Here is a 20,703-nt window from a genome sequence, read left to right on the forward strand (position 1 = left end):
ATCCACACACCCACTCACCCACTAGCCATCACCATCTTGTGTTCCCTGAGTACTACCCACTGAGGCATCCCTCATCCTAGGGCAGGACCCCAGCCTTGACCCTAACTCATTAAAGCCACAGCAGGGAGCACTGCACCTGCAGCCTGCCAAGCTGGGAAAGGCTCAGACCAGAAGTGAAGCTGCCTGATGGGTAGGTGGGAACTAGGTAGGCAGAGGCCACTGCCATTTGCCAGAAAGGGGTAGGGAGATCTCAGGTGAGGTGGCATGGCTACGGCTTTTTTAGTACACTACCCTCTCCAACACAGTGCCTGGCATGGAGCAGGCCCCAGATAAATATTTACTGAATTGATGCCATTGCTCAAAGGAGAGGAAAAATATGGGGGAACCAAGGAACTGTTGTTCCCAATGGGCCTGTGGTTTAGAAAAGGGAAAAGTAGACCAGAAGAACTGGAAAATGGAAGGCCTCTAACCCACTCCACATTCTCAACATCTATAATCAGAAAGGGGGAGCAAACAGGGGCCTGAGACTGCATCTGGTTGTTTCTTTAATTGAATGCTGACTCGTTCATAGAAAACAGAAATGCAACTGTAGCATGGAAACAGACATTAAACAGAGTTCTGAAAAAAGATCCAGACCCACCTCCTCTCCCCAGCCCAAAGGAGAGCTATAAAAACAAGTTGGGGAGAATAAAACACATTCCCATCTGTGAGGCAAAGGCTTGACCTGACCTCCCCAACCTTGGCATCTGGAATGGACCAGGTAGGGTGAAGGGGACCCTAGTACCAGAGCAGCCAGAGGTCCCAGAGCTGGGGCCACTCAGTGTAAACTCCAAGGTTTCACATATACGCATGTGTGTGACCAACATAGAACTTGGCAGAAGAAGGACGGAAATTTAGGAGCCAGCCCTGGGTCCTAGAGTGAGGCTGAGACCAGGGACATAGAGGGAAATGTCATGTCCCTTTCTTGAGCCCCTTTCTAAGATAGGCACTGGGGCTCCTGTGGCTGTGGAGGAGGCAGGATGGGCTGGGCTCTTTGAATCCTCCCTCCTTCGCCCCTGGACATTCTTGGGCAATGTCAATGGCACTGAAAGGCCCCTAGCAGGAGCTTGGCAGGATTAAGGGCCTGGAAAAAAAAAGGAAGAAAAAGGGTCAGTTGCTTTTTCTTTCCAATCCTGGTGCCAGCAGCAGTATGGGGGCTGATGTAATAAGAAGGTGACACCTCAGATCAAAGTTGGTTCTCACATATAGGCTGACCCTCACTGCCAAAGAGCCAGCCACAGACCTTCACAGGTCTTAGCACCAAAGGCCTGGAACCAGCTGGCCAGCCTCCAAAATCCTCCATCCCTATCTATCCTGGCTGACCAGAGTGGGCAGTGATGGCAGCCAAATATAACCCCAAAAAGAAGTGGGGCCCTGGTGCAGGACAGAGAATCAGGCCCCAGACTGAGGCAGAAATGGCTTTGGGCCCCAGGATTGGGGTGAGGGAGGGGTGGGGGAGCGAGGGTAGGGGATGGTAGGTTGGGGGACTGGCGGGCAGAATGTGACGCATGAGATGGGCGGGGCAACACTTCCCTCCTTCCTCTTGCAGAGGGACAAACAGAGAGCCAAAGACAAGGACCACAGAAGGGTCCAACACTGAGAAGATAGCAGCAATTTAGCCAGTATCTGGGGTTGAAGGGGAACAGGCCTCCTCCCCCGCAGAGGGCAGCTGCAAGGCTCAAGGCCATCCCTGTGACTGTCCCAGGCCAGGCTTGGGCTAGGCCTCATGTCCCGCCACTACCCAGCACTGGGCAGCAGGGCTGGGACTCACACCCCAGGCACTAAAGAGGCTCCGGGCAGTGAAGCATAGGAGCTCAGGGCCCCATGAATGAAGCAAGGGGGCTCAGCTCCCACTAGAAGACATAGATCTTGTCCCGCTGCACGGTGTCCAGGTCGTCATCCAGGGTCAGCAACACCTGGGGGGTGGATGCTGAGTCAAGCACAGGCAAGGGAACAGCCTGCACCTCTACTACACCCTCTTCGCTCAGCCAGAAGAATCTCACGTACCAGGAATGACCCAAACATGGCGATAGAGGACAGGAAGTGCCAGATGTCATGGTCATCAAAGAAGTCAAGAAGGATGCAGTCCCGGTTGTGCTCCCGTGACTCGGCAGGGGTTTTCTGGGCAGTAACAGGGAGAGCTGCCTGCTGACACCGCTCTGGCACCGCGCTCTTCGTCCAGGGCTCTCCCCATTCCCAGCCCAGGAGGGAGAGCATTTCCTTTCTGCTTGCACCCTACCCTAGACTCCCACATCAAAGAACTGGCTTTTATTACAAATTTCTCCCTGCTTCTGCCCTCTCCTTTCTTTCACTCTGATCTTCCACCCCTCAGATTCTTCTTCCCTTGAACTAAGAGCAGAGGGTTGTGATGACTTTGAGACACCAGAAGGCCACAAAGCCTTCTAGTGTCTAACTCAGTCCACACCTTGGACTCTGCCCTCTGCTCTAATCAGGCCTCCAGGGCTCCTTTGGGCGCATTTTCTTCAATAGCCCAATTGTCAGGTTACATACCTCTGCCCAAGCCAGGCAGTAGCCATGACCTGTGGCAGTCAAGGTCCTCTGTGGTATACCTATCACCTTTATCCAACGAACATGGGCTGGACCTCACTCTGTCTGGGGGCTGTCTGTGCCACACGTTGAAAGCACAGAGATGACCAAGAACGACCTGCCCTGCCCTCAAGGAGCTCACAGTCTTCATCTGACTCCTAAATTAGTACATTTACTAAGCCCCAAATCTGCTCCATCTAGTTCTGCCTCTGTATCATTACACAGGACATAGCATCTCTGGGCCACAAGGCCCTTCCCCATGACTCAGGATCTTTAAGGCCAAGAGCAAGGCCTGCCTCTTCCAGGAAGCTTTCCTGGACCTCTTAACTCACAGAGGTCTACGAACTCTGCCCTCTTGTACTTTCCCCTGTCCATCTTGCCTATATCCTTCATCTCATGCAATATATTGTCAACAGAAACCCAGGAATTAACAGTCCTTCTTTTAAACTAGATTATTAGTACGTCAAAGGCAGAACCTGTGGCAGACTTAGTTCGGATCGCAGGACTAAATCTAATTCGTGGCAGGTGTCCTAAGAAGACAGAGCTGGCTAGCTTCAACCTCAAGCTGTGCCACTCACTAGCTATGTGACCTTGGGCAGGTCCCTTAGCCTCCCTGAGCCTCAGCTGCCTCATAAGTACAATGGGGACCCTTCATGCTAGCATGGTAGGAGGATTAAACAAGAAAGTCACTGTGAAAGTGCTGGCCACAGGAGGTGCTCACAAACTATGTTTGAAAAGAGAATTGGCCATGTGTTGGCTCAAAATGACCCTGTGAGTGACTCTCCCACCTCCTCGGCAGGACGACTGCTCACCTGCCAGGTGCTGAGTCCCTGGAAGAAGAAGAAGAGTGCAAAGCCCCAGACCACCGAGGTACAGACGATGCAGAGCAGGGGGATGAGCTTGATCCTTTCCCCGCTTCGGAGCTGGGAGTTGGGGTGAGGAAGGAAAAAGCGGCCTGAGGGCCAGGCCTCACCCGACCAGATTTCCCGGCTTGCCCTAGATGCTGCTTTCCTAGTGCCTTCCCATGCTTTCAGGAAGCCTTTTTGGATTCGTACCGTCACCTCATATAGTTACACAGCTCAGCTTGTCCCTATACTAGCAGCCTGCGGTCCTCATTGCTGATGTCTACCCTGGCTGGGCTCCATCTGCCCAGAACCCTGTGCTGGCAGGGTGTATTGGCCAGGGGGCTCTCCCTATGCGTGGTGCTCCTCTCACACTGGATAGCATGAGGGTCCCCTAGGAAGCGCCTGGCCCTCGGAGCTCCGAGCCTGCCACAGATTCAGTGAGTCCCGCCTCCTCAACCCTTTCTACACTGAACAGGGTTCTTACCAACTGTAGCCTTAAGTGCTACCAGTTTCACGGACCATTCTTAAAACATGGAAGGTGCTCAGTAAGTGGCTCTTAGGACATAGTTGGTTCCCAGGGGGTACATGCAAGAGACGTTAGCTTCTCCCCGCCTCACACCTCACTGGCATAGACGGATGGACAGAAAAATTCTCCCTCCATCGCAGTGCTGCCCCAGGGTAGGCTGTGCCGATCTCCCTCCCCAAACACAGGACAGCAGGCAGAGTAGGCTTAGCCATCGTCACTCACCTTCATAATGATGTAGAAGGCAAAGTAAAGAAGCAGATTGCAGATGCCGATGGCCAACAAGTAGGAGGCAAAATCATTGGGGCGCATAATGAGGCCATAGGCAGCCCTGGCAAGAGGGAGGGAGGGCTAGTGAAGCAGAGGAGGGCAACGGCAAGAAAAGGGCTTGCCCCTGTCTCTACCCCATTTTTATTATGATGTAGGTCTGGGTTCAGAGGCCCACAGAAGATTCTAGAACGCCAGGTGCCAACTCCTCTCTTGCCAGATCCCACCTCTCATGCCTCAAGTTTAGAATTTGTCCATGGCCCCCAAGGTAGCCAGTGGTTGGCCAAGTCCCCAGGTGTCCACCCAGCCAGGCGACCACAGACAGTGGCCAGACTCACAGTGACCAGTTGATTATGTTGCCCATGACCAGCAGCACCATGCGGTCCTGGAGGGAAGCAGAGACAGGGGGACTGAGAGAGGGGAAGAGAGACAGGGAGAGAAGCAGGTGAAGGCCCGAGTCAGTCGGTCCCCCCTACCCTGGGCCCTCAGCTTCACCCCTGCCCCACCAGAGGGAAGAGAGCAGACGGAGGTTAGGGGCTGGGGAGCCGGTTAGGTACCACGTAGAGGGGCCCGCTGCACTGCCGGATGCAGTCTGTGTAGAGCACGTGGAGAATGCGACGGCCGATCCCCGAGTCTGCAAGGAGAAGGTCCTTCTTCCCCGGTCCCCAGCCTGTGCCAGCTGAGGAGCCGGGGCCTTTGGAGGCCACAGCGAGGCCAAGACCTCATCTGATTCCTCACTAGTGACTCCTCCAGGCCCCCAGTGAATGCAAAAGTTGCTTGTGATCCAGGTCCCTGAGGCCACCAACCCCTCACTCCATGGGGCCCAGCAGGTCCCCTCCCCATACCCTGCCCTGGATATGCCCTCACCCAGCTTCCAGCGGCCCATGTAATAGAGCTGTATGCTGAGGAGCAGGGTGGCAATAATGTGAATGACCGAGAAGATGATCCAGAACGCCGTGTTCCCTTTGCCAAAGACCTGCCAGGGGCCACCGAGGGCAGGGCTGAGAAGATGCTGAAGAAAGCTGCTCCCCCAGCCCACCCTTCCTCTGCAGGAGGCAGGCAGCTGCTCAGCCAAGCCAGGTTGTGAGGGGCCAGGGAAGGAACTTTAGGGAAGGAGCAGGCATCTCTCCTGAAGGAGGTTAGAGAGGGTGTGTGTGCACACGCACGTATGTGTGAACGTGCGTACACTTTTCCTACGGGGCGAGCAGAGCAGGTGGGGGCCTCACCACGCCCAGCACAGAAAAGAAGATGACAATGGCCAAGCAGGCGTAGGCGCTGTAGGCACTGGCGTTGATGTCTGGGTGCCGCTTCTGGTAGAGCTTCAGCATGCAGAGCCCAGCAATCATGTACATAAACGATGTGTCTAGGACGGGGGACAAGGGCTGAGCTACAGCAACATTTACCGAGTCTCAGCATGAAAACTCCCGGCCCTGACAATCAGAGTGGAAGAGAGAGCCCCCACACTGACTCACGACCCCAGAGCAAGCTGGGGCAGGCTGGCACCTGACCCCTAGTCCCTTAACTGTCTCTGTCACATCACTGCCACCCACTGGCTGTCACCCGTGGTCTCACTTCCCCGGATGAGACAACTTAGTCTGAGCACCCTGAGATCAGGGACCATATCTTAATTAATCTTTGTTTTCTCAGTGCTTGCACTTGCCTTTCCATAGGAAAGGCTCAACAGATGAATGAAATAGCATCCAGATGCCTATTCTCTATAAGCTAGGATGTGTGTGTACACAGGCACTGCAGCCCTGGAGCCTCCTATGACGCAGAGCCTCAGGGATATCTGCAGGTGACTTTGGGATGGTGAAGGACGTGGGCAGGTCCCTGCTGTAGGTTCAGCCAGGGAATAGGAAGGCCCCGCTCACCAAACTGAAAATTGGTATAGTTGGGGCAGACGTGATAACAAGCGCTTAGCAGGCCCTCCATCATCAGGGCTGTGCCCATGGCATAGAACAGGCCGAAGTGTTTGGGGATCCCACATTCCTGTTGGGGAGAAAGAGAAGGGAAGAGAAAGGGGAAGTGAGGTGGCAAGGGAGGATGGAAGGGACCCAAACAGGGAGATCATGAAAGAGGAGTGGGATGTAGGTAGAGTGGGTATGTGGGCAGGGCTGGGTCACGCCTGCAGCAGAGGCCTCAGTGGGAGGGCAGGCACTCCTCACCAGAGCATAGAGGTCATTGCGTAGCAGGGCCCGGTTGTGATTGATCTCCCGCTGCAAGATGATGAGCAAGAACAGCAGCCCCAGCAGGATGTACCCCAAGTTGCTGAGTATGTTGTTGAAGGCGCTAGAAGGATGACACGGGGTGCACAACCTCGGCCTCATACCCTGGCCTCTACCCAACCTGAGGAGGGCATTTGCAGAACCTCTGCCTCCTTCCTGGGTTCACCTTTCGCCTGGGGAAGGGGCCTCCCAAGATTATTCTCACCTGAGGTTGCCCAGCGGGTGGGCGCAGAGGAAGTTGTAGTAGCAGATGTCCTGATTCCCTGTGACATTCACCACCTGCGGCAGGGAATGGGAACAGAAACGGGGCCACTAAAGCACCAAACTCAGCCCTCTGCCCGGGTAAGGGGGAGGCAGGCTCTAGCCCATGCCACATCACCCTGTCTCATCTGCCATGGATAGGAAGTGCCACCACAGCCAGTATGTGTGCGCACACATTTACCAGGCAAGTCCTCCTTTCAGCACAGTCACTGTCTCCCCTCACTGGGTATGGCTGAAAACCCTGGGGCGTGACCCAGTACAGAGGTTCTTGCCCCAATACAGAGAAAAGAGAAGAGAAACTGAGACTTAGAAAGTCCCAGGACTTTTCATTACATGAATCCCTGCAACAACCTGGGGAAGGTGCCATCATTAGTGTTGTGCTGCCCCCATTTTGCAGATTAATAAACTGATGCTCAGGGAAGTGAAATGACTTGCTCAAGGTTACCCAGCTGGTAAAGCAGAGTTGGGATTTGAACCCAGGCCCTGCAACCTAAGACCTGTGTTTGCTCCAGAGCCCCAGACTGGCAGGCTGTACACTTGGGGTGGTGTCCCAGATCGTGGTAAAGGGGAGCTCACAGGTCCGAGAGGCCACTCAGCAGAGGCCTAGGAGCACGGGCCACCACCCGCTCACCGTCTGGTAGGTGATCACCAGCTGCACCACAGGAAGCGCATAGAAGACGGCAATGGTGGCAATGTTCCTGAGGAGTAGGAGGGCATTGGCGAATGGTCAGGACCTGAGGAATGGCCGCCCCACCCCACCAATAACAGGAAGCCCCACTCACCCTGTCCACTCACCAAAAGTAGATCTGGTACTTTTTTCGCAGAACGCGTTTGTCCTTGCGTGCCAGGTCGGCCACATAGAGGTATTGCTGGGGAGAAGCTGCAGTGAGCCCCCTTTCCCACAGCCTGGGAGAGGGCCCTCTCGCCCCGGTGAGAAAAACACAAGAGGGGCCAGGACTCCGGAGGGCAGGGCTCTTGACTGTCTCATTGCTGCTGGCCAATCAGCCCATAAGGGCTAGCAGTTGAGTCAGTTCTCAGGAATCTGTCCTGCCCCAGCTGGAGCCTGATATAGAACCTCCCTTCCTTGGGGAACCCCTGACCAGGTCCGGCCCACGAGGTGTCAGACCTTGGTGCGAATGACGTTCTTGTCTGATTCGATGTCGGTCAACGTGTCGTAGTCATCCTCCTCCACAGAGCTCAAGGAGTCCAGTCGTGGCCGAGTGCCCACAGGGTCAAGAGAGCGGTCTAGGGAGGGCAGGAGAGAAGGGTTACTCAGTGGGCACAGATCCAGGTCTGTCTCCAACCACCTGGGGCAATTGTCACAATTACTAGGTAGTGGGAAGAGGCAAACTGTGGGCTCAGAGCAGGGATGGAGGTAGGCCCAGGCCTTGGGAGTAGGTTCCAAGTGCTCCTAAGTCCTTGAGGCGAAACAGGGTGGGCTCTGCAGAGGCCACCAAACAGGGACTGCTCCAGCGTGGCCTCTTTACTGAGCTAAGGCTTCCAGACCAGGACACTGAGCAGACCCTGGGCCCCAGACTCAAGCAGCAGGACTGAATTTGGCAAAAGTCATGCTTAGTAGAAGGTACCCAGCCACGTGGGATCTGAAAAGACATTGCCTTGGCCCCCACAAAGACCTAGTGGGCCCTGGTGTTCAGGTAAGGTGAGAGGCTGCCTCTAGGAAGAGCACCTGCTGCTTTAGCCTGTTCTTTTCTTGTGCCTTCAGAAGCTTCCTCCTGTGACCTTGCCTGACCAAAGCCTCCAGGGGCCAGGATATGACACCCCTGCCCATGAGCCCTGCTCCAGCAGGCCAGGGAGTGAGGGTGCTGGTGAACATGACAGCAAACCAGAAAATCTGGCCCAGGGCTAACTGGGATGCCAGCCTACCAGCATCAGAGCCCAGTGCCTGCTTATTTCAAAAGACACAAGAGTTGATAATTATTGGCATTAGATGGGGAAGCCATGCACAAGCATCCTTCTGGTCCCAGAGCCCACCGGCTCCAGTCAACCACCCTGGCAGGAACTGATTGGCAGAGCAGCGCTCCCCCTCCCCACATCTACCCATGGCAATGCACAGCTGCCGCATCTGGCCAAAGGGGAGGCGCCGCTTGAACTGGTCGTGTCCTTCAAAGGAAAGGGAAAGTTACCAGGGAAGTGGGCCCAGGGACGAAAGGCGGAAGGAGGTGAGGGGTGGGAGGCAGCAGGTCTTTCCCTGTCCCGGCATCTGGCAGAAGAGGCAACCGCCCACCATCAGGTTTCACCCAGCCAGCGCCAGCCCTGCATCACACTACTTGGCCCTGCCTGGCCCACTCACCCTGGTAAGTGTAGGAGAGCTCCCCAGTGCCCGCACTGTCAACCAGACCCTCGGTGGATCCAGAACAGTTCTCTGCAGAATAAGCGGTGAGGACAGACCTCAGGGAAGGGGATGCTGGACTCATCCCCAAGGGGCTCTGAGGAAGCTGGCTGCCAATTTGCCATTTTGGACGTGGCAACTTCAGAAGACTGGGTTGTGAGTGGGCTAGCACAACCTCTGGCGTTGACACATACCAAAGGAGCCGTAGTTGTAACCCTCATAAGAGGCGCTGCCAGGGCAGGAGTCAGCCAGGGCCCGAGGGTGACCTGCAATGAGAAGTCAAGGTCCCTTTAGCCCTAGAAGCAAAAAGAGGCCAAAAGCCAGGGAGAAGAGAGAAGGAAGAATCCAGACAGAGAAGAGAGACACAGAGGGGCCATGACAGTAGCAAATAAGCAAACCATCCTAGCAAACATAGCTCACTCCTACCACCACCACCTGCCCTGAAGTCCCTCCCACATGTGTCCCCAGCGGAAACACTTGTCACCCTTTGTCCTCCCTAAACAGAGAGAAAGGCCAAGGAATTGATGCACTTTAATTACCAGCAGTAAGGACAGACAGTATTGGCCTGTCCAGAACCCACCCAGACACCCCTGTGCTTCCCCCTCTCCCCAACTCTGGACTCCAGCAACTCTGCCCACAGCACCTGGAGCTTACCAAGGAGAGAAGCTGAGAGAGAAGGTCCCAAGCAGGAGGGAGGATAGAAAGAGAGGGACAGAAGAAAGGGAGAGAGAATGAAAGGTTAATAATCCCAGAGACTATGAGCCCCATTGTCTAAGGCAGACAGTGTAGCTAGACCCAGAGAATGAATCAAGAAGCAGCCTTTCAGACAGGCATGTTAGGGAAGGATGGGCACAGTACCCTAGCCCCATGTCCACCTACAGTGTTAGTACCGATCTGAATATCCAGAAGCCCCCAGACAGCTTCCTCCAACCCCCAAGGGAACCATCCATCACTATCACCTCCAAAACACAAAGCAAACTCTTCCCTCCCACCTAGGCCCTCTGGAGGTACCGCTTTCTGGGCAGGCTCGGTCCACAGCCACCAGAAGGGTCTTCTTCCTCTGCCTGCAGGGATAGAATCCAGAGGCAAACCAGAAGGGCAGGACAAGGGTCTCTCCTATGCTGGGCTGGCCTGCTTTCTACCCTCTCCACCCCATAACTTTCATCCATGATCCCAGGGTTCCTCCCAAGATAGGAAGCAATGTGGGGTCTCCCTGCTTGGGAAGAAGGTTGAGGGGAAGGGTTGGTTTCCAGGAGAGGCTCCTGGACCACAGATTCCAACAGGGTCCTGCTTCCCCTGTCCTGCTGGTGGTATGGAAGATTACCCTGGACCAGCTCAGGCCCTTCTGGGTCATCTCCCCCACCCTCTGCCCTATCTCTTCTGGATCAGGAGAGACTCCCACAGTTTCACTTTACCTCCAGTTCTCCCAACAGGCCAGAAGGACGGTCAGCAGGTAGAAGGAGAGGAATATGCCCAGGCAAAAGAGCATCCCACCCACATATGCCTCAGCTGTGGGAAAGGAAGCAGGAAGGTGAACAGATCAATTATGACACAGCTAAATCTCTTACCACGTCTCCCCTCAAATGTAATAATCCAGTCAGTGTGAACAATTGCCTAGTCCCCAAACATGCCAGACTCTGACATAATTCCTGTCTGTGCTCATGTTGCTCCCTCTGCAAGGATTTTCTCCTCTACTTCTTTCTTGAAAATTCTATCTTAAACCTAAAACACAGCTCAGAGATTTTACACCCTAGGAAGCCTTCTCTGTCCTGCATTCCCAAAGTGACCTGTTCTTTGCTCATCACAGCTCTCAGCCCCCTGCACAGCAAGAGGCTCCTGTCCCTCTAGACAGGTGCTCCCTAAAGACGACAGTTGCAGCATAGCACCTGGCACACAAAAGGTGCTCAATAAATAAATATTTGCTAAATAAAGAATCCGGATAGAAGAGGCGGCTTCTTTCCCCTCCTATCACCATCCATTATTTTTATCTTATACTTTCCAGTTTACACAGGGCTCCGTTCAATCACTCACTAAATATTTATTGAGCATGACTAAGGCGCCTGGTACTTTCCTACTAATTTTGTGTAAAGTCTCACAATTTAGCGAGACTAATGGGACAGATCCTATTGCCCTTGTTATAGAGATGGGGGAACTGAGGCTCAGTGAGATTATACTGCTTTTAAGTAGCACAGAGAAAACCAGAACTCAGTACCTCATTCTTTAGTCATAGACTTTCTGTACCAAGTTATAGTGGGACTCACCTCTTGGCCCTCCCATTGTGAACCCTACCAAGAACATTCCCTCTTCCTACCCCATCAGCCTGCTTGAGTAGGTCTTCATCATCCTTCCTATCCCAGGTCTGAGAGGAAAAGCCAGAGGCCAGTTCATCCCCACTAAGCCACCCACACTCACATGTGACTGCTCGAGATATCAGCACTGACAGGGTTTTCTGGCGGTGCCCTTGATCAACCGGTTCATCTGGAAGTAAAATGTCAAACTGACAAACAAGTGGCCTGGGACTGGGCTAGAGTTGGTGAGACCAGGCCTGAGAGAGTTGGGGGCCAAAAATCTATATTCCATCACATCCGCCAATCGGTCACGCAGGCTTTTCTACCTTCCAGGAAGTGACCAAGACCTCCCCACGCCCAGCCAACCCAGGACACAAAATTACCTTCTACAAAGGGGTAAAAAGGCAAGGAACCCCCACAGGCTTGGTCTTCTGTCTTCACCACCACCACCACATAGAAGCTGTTGCTGGGGAAGTCTTTGCGCTGTAGGATGACAAGGATGATGATAATGATAATATCATTATCATCGTCATCATCATACATATCATCAATGTTATCATCATCATCCTTTTCCAAACATGCACTTTGAGCCAGACATTATGCTAAACTCTTTTTATATATTATTTTACTTAATCTTCCCAAAGATTCTTATGAGGTAAGTACTATCATTATCCCTATTAGACAGGTTCAGAAGTTAGCTTAGTAAGTGGTGGAGCCAGAATTATCTGACTCCAGAGCCCAAATCTTGAACCTACACTATGGCCAGGTAAGCAAACGTGTGTATGCCCCACTATCATGGAACCCATGGGTGCCCTGTTACAGGCTGGGCATCAGCCAGGAGAAAAAATGGAGGGACCATGTTGCCTCCATCAGTTGTACTACTGAATGTTGTGAGGTAAACATGACCACCTCACCCCCCTGCCCTCAGCATAGGTTTCAGCCTTTACCAAATACAGGCACAATGTCTCAGCCAGGACCCCTTTCCTCTCCTTGCTATCATTACAGTAAATGAAGTAGATATGACAGCCAGAAAGGGTATGCTGCTCTTTCCTGTCCCCAAAGGCGATTGAGATTATGATTCAACTGTCACATATATCAGAGGACCCGATGTCTCAGGGACTGATGGGCCAAGACTTAGTCATGTAGGCAGGGGAGGAATGGGGCAGGGGGAAAGTAGGAGTTTGGAAAGCCAATCACCGGCCACATCTCCCACATGCTCATATGCATTTCCTACCTGCACAGTGATGGCTGCCTTCTTGGTCATAGTCTGATACATGCCGATGAAAGCTACATTGTTGTCTAGATCATAGACAGGGCACTACAGAGGAGGAAGAAAGAGGCAGATGCAGGGACCTGGGCCCTGTCCCCTCTCTTTAGAAGCCCTGCTACCTGCTGGTGGAATGTAAAAGGGCAGGCCACTTACCAGGACATCCTGGATAGAGATGACTGAGCAGGGGAAGGCCTTGTTGGAGGTTACCTTGACAATCACTGAATCCACTCCCTCCGGGAACTCATACTTGAAGTACTGAGGGCAGAGGGAGGGTGGCAGGGAGAGCCCCATCTCATGAGGATGCTCTCTCTGCCCTTCTAGAAGGGAACAGTGTGAATTCTCTCAGGGTTGGGCAGTGGAGACTCTCTAGGGAGAAATGCTGTGACTATATAAGCAGCCCCATTTTCTGTATACTACTCCTCTTGATCTCAGCAGGGCACTCAGGATAGTGCTGGAGAGGCAAGTAGAAAAGATAGCAGCCAGATGCCCATGTTGCTGCACTTCCCAGGCTATCTGCCCCTTAGCATCTTGGGGCCAGAGCCTCTGTTCTGGGAGAGTCCAGCCAGCCTGAAAGTCACAACAAAGACCACCGACCACTCCCATTCCTACGTTCAAGTTTCACCACTTCTCCTCTTAAAGGGCAGTCAACAGGGGAATCTTACCTGAGGCTGCGCTGCTGTAGTATTGAAGCTAAACTGCTCTCCAGTCCTGTAGGACAGAGAAGAGTCCCCCACGATCACTACCAGAGCTTGGGAAAGAGGCCAGTCTCATAGTCTCCTCACTCCCCTGCAGACCTGAGCACAAAGTCATCCATTCGGCTGACCCGGAGCTGATACGTGGTGTTGACTGGTGACAAGGTGGACACATCCACATAGAAGAACTGGACCTCAGACTCATTTTTGGTGGGGGGCTGACACAGCGTTCGTTCCACCTTTTGGTAAAGGTACTTGCGCTGATACCTATGGCCCAAAGCAGAGAGTGGGGACATGACTACTGCCCCAACCAGCATGCCACTCCAGGGGAACAAGGCCTCAATCCCTCCACTCTGGTCTCCACCACCCCCCTACCCCTACCTGACAGGTTCTAAGTTGGCCCTATGCCACTGACTAGCCTCCTGGTTCTAGGGATGAGCAGGTGAAACAGAGGGGCTCCTGGGTGGTCTGAGGCCCTAGGTGAGGACCTGGGTGAGGCTCTGGGCAAGGCCTAGCATAGGCCTACCCCCTCCCTGATCCCAAGGTCCTACTCACAGCCCTCGCAGGATTAGGGGCACCTGGAAGGATACCACAGCCTCCTTCTGGCGGACCACGAACAGCAAAGGAGCCCCCTTCTGCTTGTTCAGGACATTCACGGACACACGCACACCTTCTGTCTGCAGAATGAGATGGAAATGCCCTTCAGTCAAGCTCATGGTGACTCCACCTCTGCCACCTGGACACATGGCTCCAGAGACTGAGTCCTACCCTCCCTCACGCCAACGGCTTTGTTCTTTCCCCACGTTGGATAGGGTGGGAAGCTATCCATACCCATTCTTCTGCCAGGGCAGCCCCCAGTCTCCAGGAGGGACTAGTGCTGACTTAGAGGAGAGGCTTATGAAAGAGGCCAGCTCCTGGATGGTAGGTACAAGCAGGGCAACAGAACCCAAGCAACTGCAGGGCCTCAATTCCTGACAGGAAACAGTGGAAATATCAGGCCTCTCCAGGATACTCCATTCCTATCCATGTTAATGGGATGCACACGTCTGCATACATGTGCATGTGCATGTACACACACACACACACACACACACACACACACACACACACGAGAGCAAGAAACACACTTCAGCGTTCTTCCCTGTGAGTCAGAAGCTCCTATTCAACAACTAATCTGGTGGGGGCGGGGAGCAGGTAGACACACAGGGACTGTTGAGAGCCGAGAAAGTCAAATTCTATCCCTAGCTGTGGAGAAGTCACTTCACATCTCTAAGCCTCAATTTGTCCCTCTATAAAATGGAAACACTCTCACTCTCCATGCTATGGAGGAAAGTATATAGGACAGCAGGAGTTTAAAGAAAAAATAAAACTAAATAAATCCTGTGAATCTTGTTTTTGGGCAGCTGAAACCTTAGGGCAGCAATTTTTCAGAGGGGTAGAAGCCACAGCTCTCAGGGTGACCCCAGATATGGAAAAAAAAAGGAAAGAAAGTGCTCTAAACAGGAGGAGCTCAAGCTTTAAAGACCCAGGTACTGAAGGCAGATCCTGGCCTGTCGTAGAAACCAAATCCCTTCCCATCCTGAAAAAAAAAAAAAAAACAGATTCCCATTCTTAATCTCACTGCTTCTTAGTAAATCCAGTCATGGGGAGAGATGGACAGAAGACCATACAGCCGAGCTGCAAGAATTCTCCAAACTTCAGCTCTAGGCTTCCTGGACCTAGCTATGCCCATGTTCAACTCACCACTGGGAAAGAAATGAAAGCGAAGTCAGGGTAAGGTAGATTCTTCACAGTAGACAAATTCTCTTTCTCCTCCCACCCAACTTGGAGTTGACCTCATCTATGCCACCTTCAACTTCCAAGGCCAGCTGGCTCTCTAAGGCTAGAAGAGGGCTGGGAAGGTTCCAGCAGTTCTAGCAGCCTGGGAAGTCCTGCATTCAACTCTCCGGGGAACCTCAGCTATAAGTTGCCTGGGCTTTCAGTTAGAGCCTGTCTCATTCTGGGATTTTCTGGGCCAAGCCCAGTAGCAAGCTGGCTTTCTCTTTCACTCAGACCCCAAATAGCTACCAGATTTTGGTTGTTGGGAGCAAGTCAGTTCTGTTCAGACCACATCTGTGGAAAGGAGGGGGTCAAAGAGAAGATGGGAATGAGACAACTTCAGAACTTGTCAGTGGGAGCTTCAGAGAAACAATGGGGGCAAAGGAAGGAAGACTGGCCAAGAAGGTCCAGCATGGTTCTGGGAAACGGGAACCCAGTGAGGCAGCTCATTCATAGGGGACTGACAGAATTGCCTAGCCTTGTCTGCTCACCCACTCACCACCAGCTCCCAGCCCAGGCCGATCCCTCACCCTGTTTCGGGTCACAGTGTGGTTGAAGGTGTAGATGTTCACCAGCTCGCTATTGACCTCATCCACGTAGGTGCGCTCAAACTCGGCGTCTTTCTGCGAGACGTTCTTGGGCCCCAGAAGCCCCAGATGGCTCTCGACCGAGGCCACCAGGAGCGCCAAGACGGGCAAGCCCAGAGCGAACATGGCCCTGGCAGGGCGGCAGTGGCGGCGGTAGCAGTGGTGGCGGCGGCAGCGACAGGCGACAGGACACCTCCGGGACAGGTTGCGGCTCCGGCCGCAGCTTCCAGCATCTCACCAGGACCAGAACTTTAACCCCGGCCTGAGATTAGGAAACGTCCCTTCCCTGGAGCCGCAGAGACGCTCATAGGGGCCAGGAGGGGAGGGGGCGGCAGGGAAGGGAAGGAGAAAGTGTGGGGAACGGCCAATGGAAGGGGCCCCAGCTCACGAGCGGCTGAGCACGGCCCGGACACCTTGCGGCCGCCCGCCAGGACGGTGAGCAAGGAGGCGGCTGGTTGCTGGGAGCCTGCAGACGCCGGGAAAGGGGAGGAAGGGAGGGAGAGGAAGCCAGCGGCGGGGGTGGTCGCAAAGGGAGGAGAGTCTGAGGGTTAGGGGCGTGATAGCTGGTACCCACGGGACGCCGCGCGGCCCGGCGAGTTTTCCCGGGTGCGGGCCCTTTAAGAGCAGGCAGGCGCGGCGGCTCTGGCGCCTTCGGAACTCGGAAAGAGTGCGGCGCCGCGAAGCAGTAAACAGCCGGGCGGCTGGCCCGCGGGCTGACGTCAGTTTCTGACACAGATTTAAAGGGCCAGGTTCCGGATTGGACCTTAAAGGGGCCGCAGCCTTCCAGCTCAACTCCTATCCCGCTATCTCCTCTTTTGTTGTCCTGAGCTTCTTTGGAATAGACAGATGTTTCCGTGAAGGATCTCCAGGTGTTGCAGTCTTGTTAAATTCTTCTCTGCTCAAATCTAGGGATGGGATCCCGCCACCCCCACGCCCACCCATTGCCATTACCATTGACATTCTCCACCCCTGGGCCATTTTTTTCTCCTGAGATCTTAAGAAACGAATAATTAGAAAACAGGACTGTCGCCCTGCTAGCTGAGGGTTAGCTGAGGCAGAACTGCAGAAGTAAGCCCTGTGCATTCTCACCTCGCACTGAAGTCGCCACACAGCTTCAGGGATGAAGCTTTAAGGCTTAAAGTTTGCGGGGCTTTCTCCTCTGTAGAGGTGGCTACAAAGCTCATTGAAAGTTAGTGACTTTCAATGTAAATTGGTGAAAACTTTTCTACAAAATATTTTGGCACTGTGTTTCAAAAAGCTTAAAGAATTCATACTCTTTGACCCAATAATTCCACTCTAGGACTCCATCCCAAAGAAATACGGATAAAATGTGTGAGCAGCTATCCTTATCACTTTGATATTTATAATATAAAGCATAAAGGAAAAAGCTTCAATGTCCATAATGAGGGAGTGGTTAAATGCACTATTATCATGAAGGCATCAAAAACGATGCTTAAGACTTTAAGGGGCATGTAAGCAGAGAATTCATAATATCACCCTATAGAAACAGTGTGGTTTCCAAATACATAGACATGCATAGAAAAACGTTGAAAATGCGTAAAAATTTAGTAATGATTATCTGAATCACATACAGGTGGTTTTTAAAATAACATGTATCATTGTCCTTTAATTCCAAAAGTACAGAAAATTACCCCCAAAAAGAAAAAATTACGGGATTGTAGGTGTTTAATATCTTATACCTTTTAAAAATTTATAAATTTTCTATAATGTACATGAATTTCTTTTATAAGACAAATGAAATATGTTTAAAGGAAAATGAATGTACTGTGTCCACCTCTGAAGTTGTCAGACACCCTGATGAAGCCACCTGAGCCAGTGGTTTGTCAGAGTTCTCTCATGATTCCAGCAGCCTCAGCCCCTGCCCCTGCCTTACTACCTGGGCACTGTTCCAATGAAAACTATTTTACCTTATGACTAATTACAAATATTTATTCATTCCTGCAATAAATATTTAATGGACATCTACTATGTGACAGGGACTGTTCTAGTTATACTGGACAAATGGTGAGTGGGAGAATTAGACCTGGCCCCTGCCCAAGCATTCATTCATACTTGAGGATGAAGACCAGAAACAAGTTGCCCAGCCTGGAAAACCCTAGACAGTCGATCAAAGAGAACCTTAGCAGATTCCTGGGCCAACCCTCTCATTTTACAGATAAGGAGAGCAAAGCCCAGAAAAGGTCAGTTCGTTAAGAGCTCGCTAGACTCAAGTTTCTTGCGCTTTGGTCCAGTCCTCTTTCCTGCACATCTAGACAAACCTGAATTGGAGGACCCTCAGGATAACAAGAGGTACCCAGTTTTGAGATCTAGTGTAGGATTTACATATTCCAACTGGACTTCACTTTCTCCATTGTGAACTCCTCCTCATCTTGCCAGTAAACCTGGCACTCTAAGAAATACACCCTGAGCTTGAGCTTCCCACTTAGCCTGATGTAATGTAACTGGTCTACCATGTGCCAGAAACTTTCCTGGGAGCTGTGAGAACCACAAGTTAAGGCTCATAGAGTCTCTGTTATAGGCTGGTTGATGCTGGTTGGTGACTATAAGCCCAAGCTGAGGGGGTGGGGAGGCTGGAGAGAAACATTCCAAGTCTATCTCTTAGGCTTTGGGGCAAAATGTACCCCTAGGCCTATTTAAAATGCACACCCAGATATTCCTTACAGTTATTCAATCACACACAATCTCTAGGTGTGGCACCCAGGAATCTGCATTTTAACAAGCACTCCAGAAGTTTGCTATGCACAATGAATTGTGAGAAACACTGCTTTGGGGCCAAACAACTGTGAACTATCAATATTTCTGTTTGCTACCTTTCTCTTGGCAATATCTTGGGAGAAATCTATTCAAATAAACCCAGAAGAGATCCTTCCCTTTTGCAAAGTCTCAAGGTCTTACCCTTTGAATCCTCAGCACTATCAGTGTTCAGACAGGATAGGAGGATAGCAGCCCCAGACTTTCTTGCTGTTCTCAGATCAGTGACCTTTATTCAGCCTTGCTACCCTCCACCCTCACCCTCAACCCCCTAGGAGGGAACAGCACAACCCAGCTGTGAATAGGCCCTTTTTTAGGTCTGGCAGCCCTAAGAGGAGAGAAGGCTTTTTTGTTTGCAGCAATCAGCATAAAAGAAGGGCAGTTCTGGGTCTCAAAGCCAGACTCTTGCAAAGGAGATGTCAAGGCCTCAAGGCAGCCCCCTTGGCCCTCTGCAGAGGTCCAAGCTACTGAATTTTCCCCATATTATATAAAAAGCCCAACCTGAGCCCTGGTAATGAAGGGGGAAAGGTGAGGTCACAAGGCTCAGATGACTTCCTTCTCTTCACCGTAGGCCCTTCTTCTGAGCCTGAGTATAGAAAGGGCCTAGGAAATGAGACCTTTCAGCAGGCAGCTGACAAGTTTCCCAGAATTACATGGGTCCAGCTCCATTTTAAGCCACAGGATTTTCGAGATTTGGAGCAAGAAGACAGGAAAGAAATTTCATCTGGTTCACGGGTATTATTATGACTTTAAGACTGCTCCAAGAGTAGCATACAGTAAGAATCACAGTAAATGGATTAGCTGAGTCCCATCAAGTAATTTAGCAACCTGGGTATTAGGGAGTGGTCATGCCTATGGGTAGCAGGCAGAATCAAATCAGATTTTAGAATTAAGTACTGGTATAACTTTAATCCAGAAAAAAAGTTGCAAAATCAAACTCTCTGAAAGAAATGGACTTGAAGTTCTATGTTTTCAGGGTTCAGTGTATCTACTTGGAGCTCAAATAGAATTGTCCTGGACATAGGAAGGCCCAGCAGCTAGACCACAGCACTTCTTGCCATCAAGCAAGTTCTGTCTTTTTCCCAGGGCTATCTGGTTATCTGTACTTCGAGGACTGTGAAAATGGGATGCATATAGATTGGGAATCAGCTAAAGATACAGCATTTGCTCTGCCATTTTGGGGATAAGGTCTGAAAACTGTCACATAGCTTCATGGTATTAAGGAAAAAGCAAGGACTTTGATGTCAGAAAGTTGTAGGTTTAAAGCCCTGCATTGTACACCTTAGGCAAATTAAACTTTTGAGCCTTCAGAAGCCACATCTCATCTTCATTGTCCTCCTAAATGTCACACACAGGAGCTGGGCTTGGCTGCATTCATTGTCCTAAAATATCTGAGGAACAGGAGGGGGAGTCAAGAGAAAGCAGCTTTGACTGAGTGGGCAGGACTTTCTACACGAGATGGATCAGCCACTTTCCATTTCCTAAACCTGGGCTTTCACCAGTTGGAATGGGAAATGTGTGCAATACATTCAGGCCTTGCATCTGCTTCCCTGTGGCCATGTGATGGAACTAACATCAGAGCTTTCCAGGAAATGAGCCTGGTCATCAGGTTGCTGAAAACAAGCAGATAAATAATTGATCGACTCAAATCTGTGTCTCCAAAGATAACTGATAAAAATGAGCCAGCCATCCTCCTGTTTCAAGCAAGCTTGGGTCTCTGGCTAAGAAATCTGAAGATGCAACTGAAGAACATTTTACTCCTCTCTGGCTGAATCTAAAGATCATGTACAGCTACCCAATCTATTCCAAGTTGTTCTCAATAATAGAAAGGGTCTTCACACTCTGGCTCAGACACTGGCTACATCCCATAGCTTCTTGTTACTTCTTTGGTCCTCAGAGCCCTCAAAAAGGTGATTTTCTCATTCACAATACCTTTGTTCACTTTTCCTATAAAAACTATTAATTCCATCTAGTTCTACTCAAACAATTCCAGAAATGTCTCGAAAATTTTGTAATAGATATGTACCGCATCTTTGTTTTTGTTAAATGAACTCTGTTTGCCCTTATCACTAGCAAGAATAATGTCTATTGTCTCTCAGAAGCAGCAGCATGGTACCATTGAAAGAACAGGAATTGTAGTCAAAAGATTTATATTCCAGTTTCAATTCTGACAGTTACTGGGTAGAAGACCATGAACAAATCACTTAATCTCTTATTCA

At 51.4% G+C, this 20,703-nt stretch overlaps 1 protein-coding gene across 10 annotated transcripts; it reads right to left on the reverse strand.

Annotated features, from left to right (window-relative positions):
- Positions 1-527: 527 nt before the first annotated feature.
- Positions 528-16,397, reverse strand: SIDT2 (SID1 transmembrane family member 2). Of its 10 annotated transcripts, XR_002777759.1 has the most exons (28): positions 15,656-15,838; positions 13,863-13,984; positions 13,410-13,574; positions 13,278-13,323; positions 12,769-12,870; positions 12,580-12,663; positions 11,729-11,828; positions 11,470-11,535; positions 10,473-10,566; positions 10,069-10,121; positions 9,252-9,323; positions 9,019-9,090; positions 8,766-8,828; positions 7,834-7,952; positions 7,503-7,576; positions 7,339-7,405; positions 6,652-6,725; positions 6,387-6,510; positions 6,093-6,210; positions 5,448-5,584; positions 5,089-5,197; positions 4,779-4,855; positions 4,560-4,606; positions 4,180-4,285; positions 3,399-3,509; positions 2,047-2,160; positions 1,811-1,955; positions 977-1,123 (listed from the first exon to the last, which is right to left on the reverse strand). XR_002777759.1 is itself a non-coding variant. In XM_023524892.1 (27 exons), the coding sequence occupies exons 1-27, from the start codon at positions 15,836-15,838 to the stop codon at positions 1,076-1,078; spliced, it is 2,547 nt and encodes an 848-aa protein (XP_023380660.1). In that variant the 3' UTR covers positions 528-1,075. The 10 variants fall into 10 exon arrangements, 8 of the variants coding, with proteins under 8 accessions (XP_023380660.1, XP_023380662.1, XP_023380659.1 ...); XM_023524892.1 differs by lacking the exon at positions 1,811-1,955 and having other exon boundaries at positions 528-1,123; XM_023524891.1 differs by lacking the exon at positions 977-1,123 and having other exon boundaries at positions 1,254-1,955; positions 15,656-16,394.
- Between the last annotated feature and the right edge of the window lie 4,306 nt (positions 16,398-20,703).

This window comes from Pteropus vampyrus, unplaced genomic scaffold, assembly GCF_000151845.1.
Source record: "Pteropus vampyrus isolate Shadow unplaced genomic scaffold, Pvam_2.0 Scaffold505, whole genome shotgun sequence".
NCBI lineage: Eukaryota > Metazoa > Chordata > Mammalia > Chiroptera > Pteropodidae > Pteropus > Pteropus vampyrus.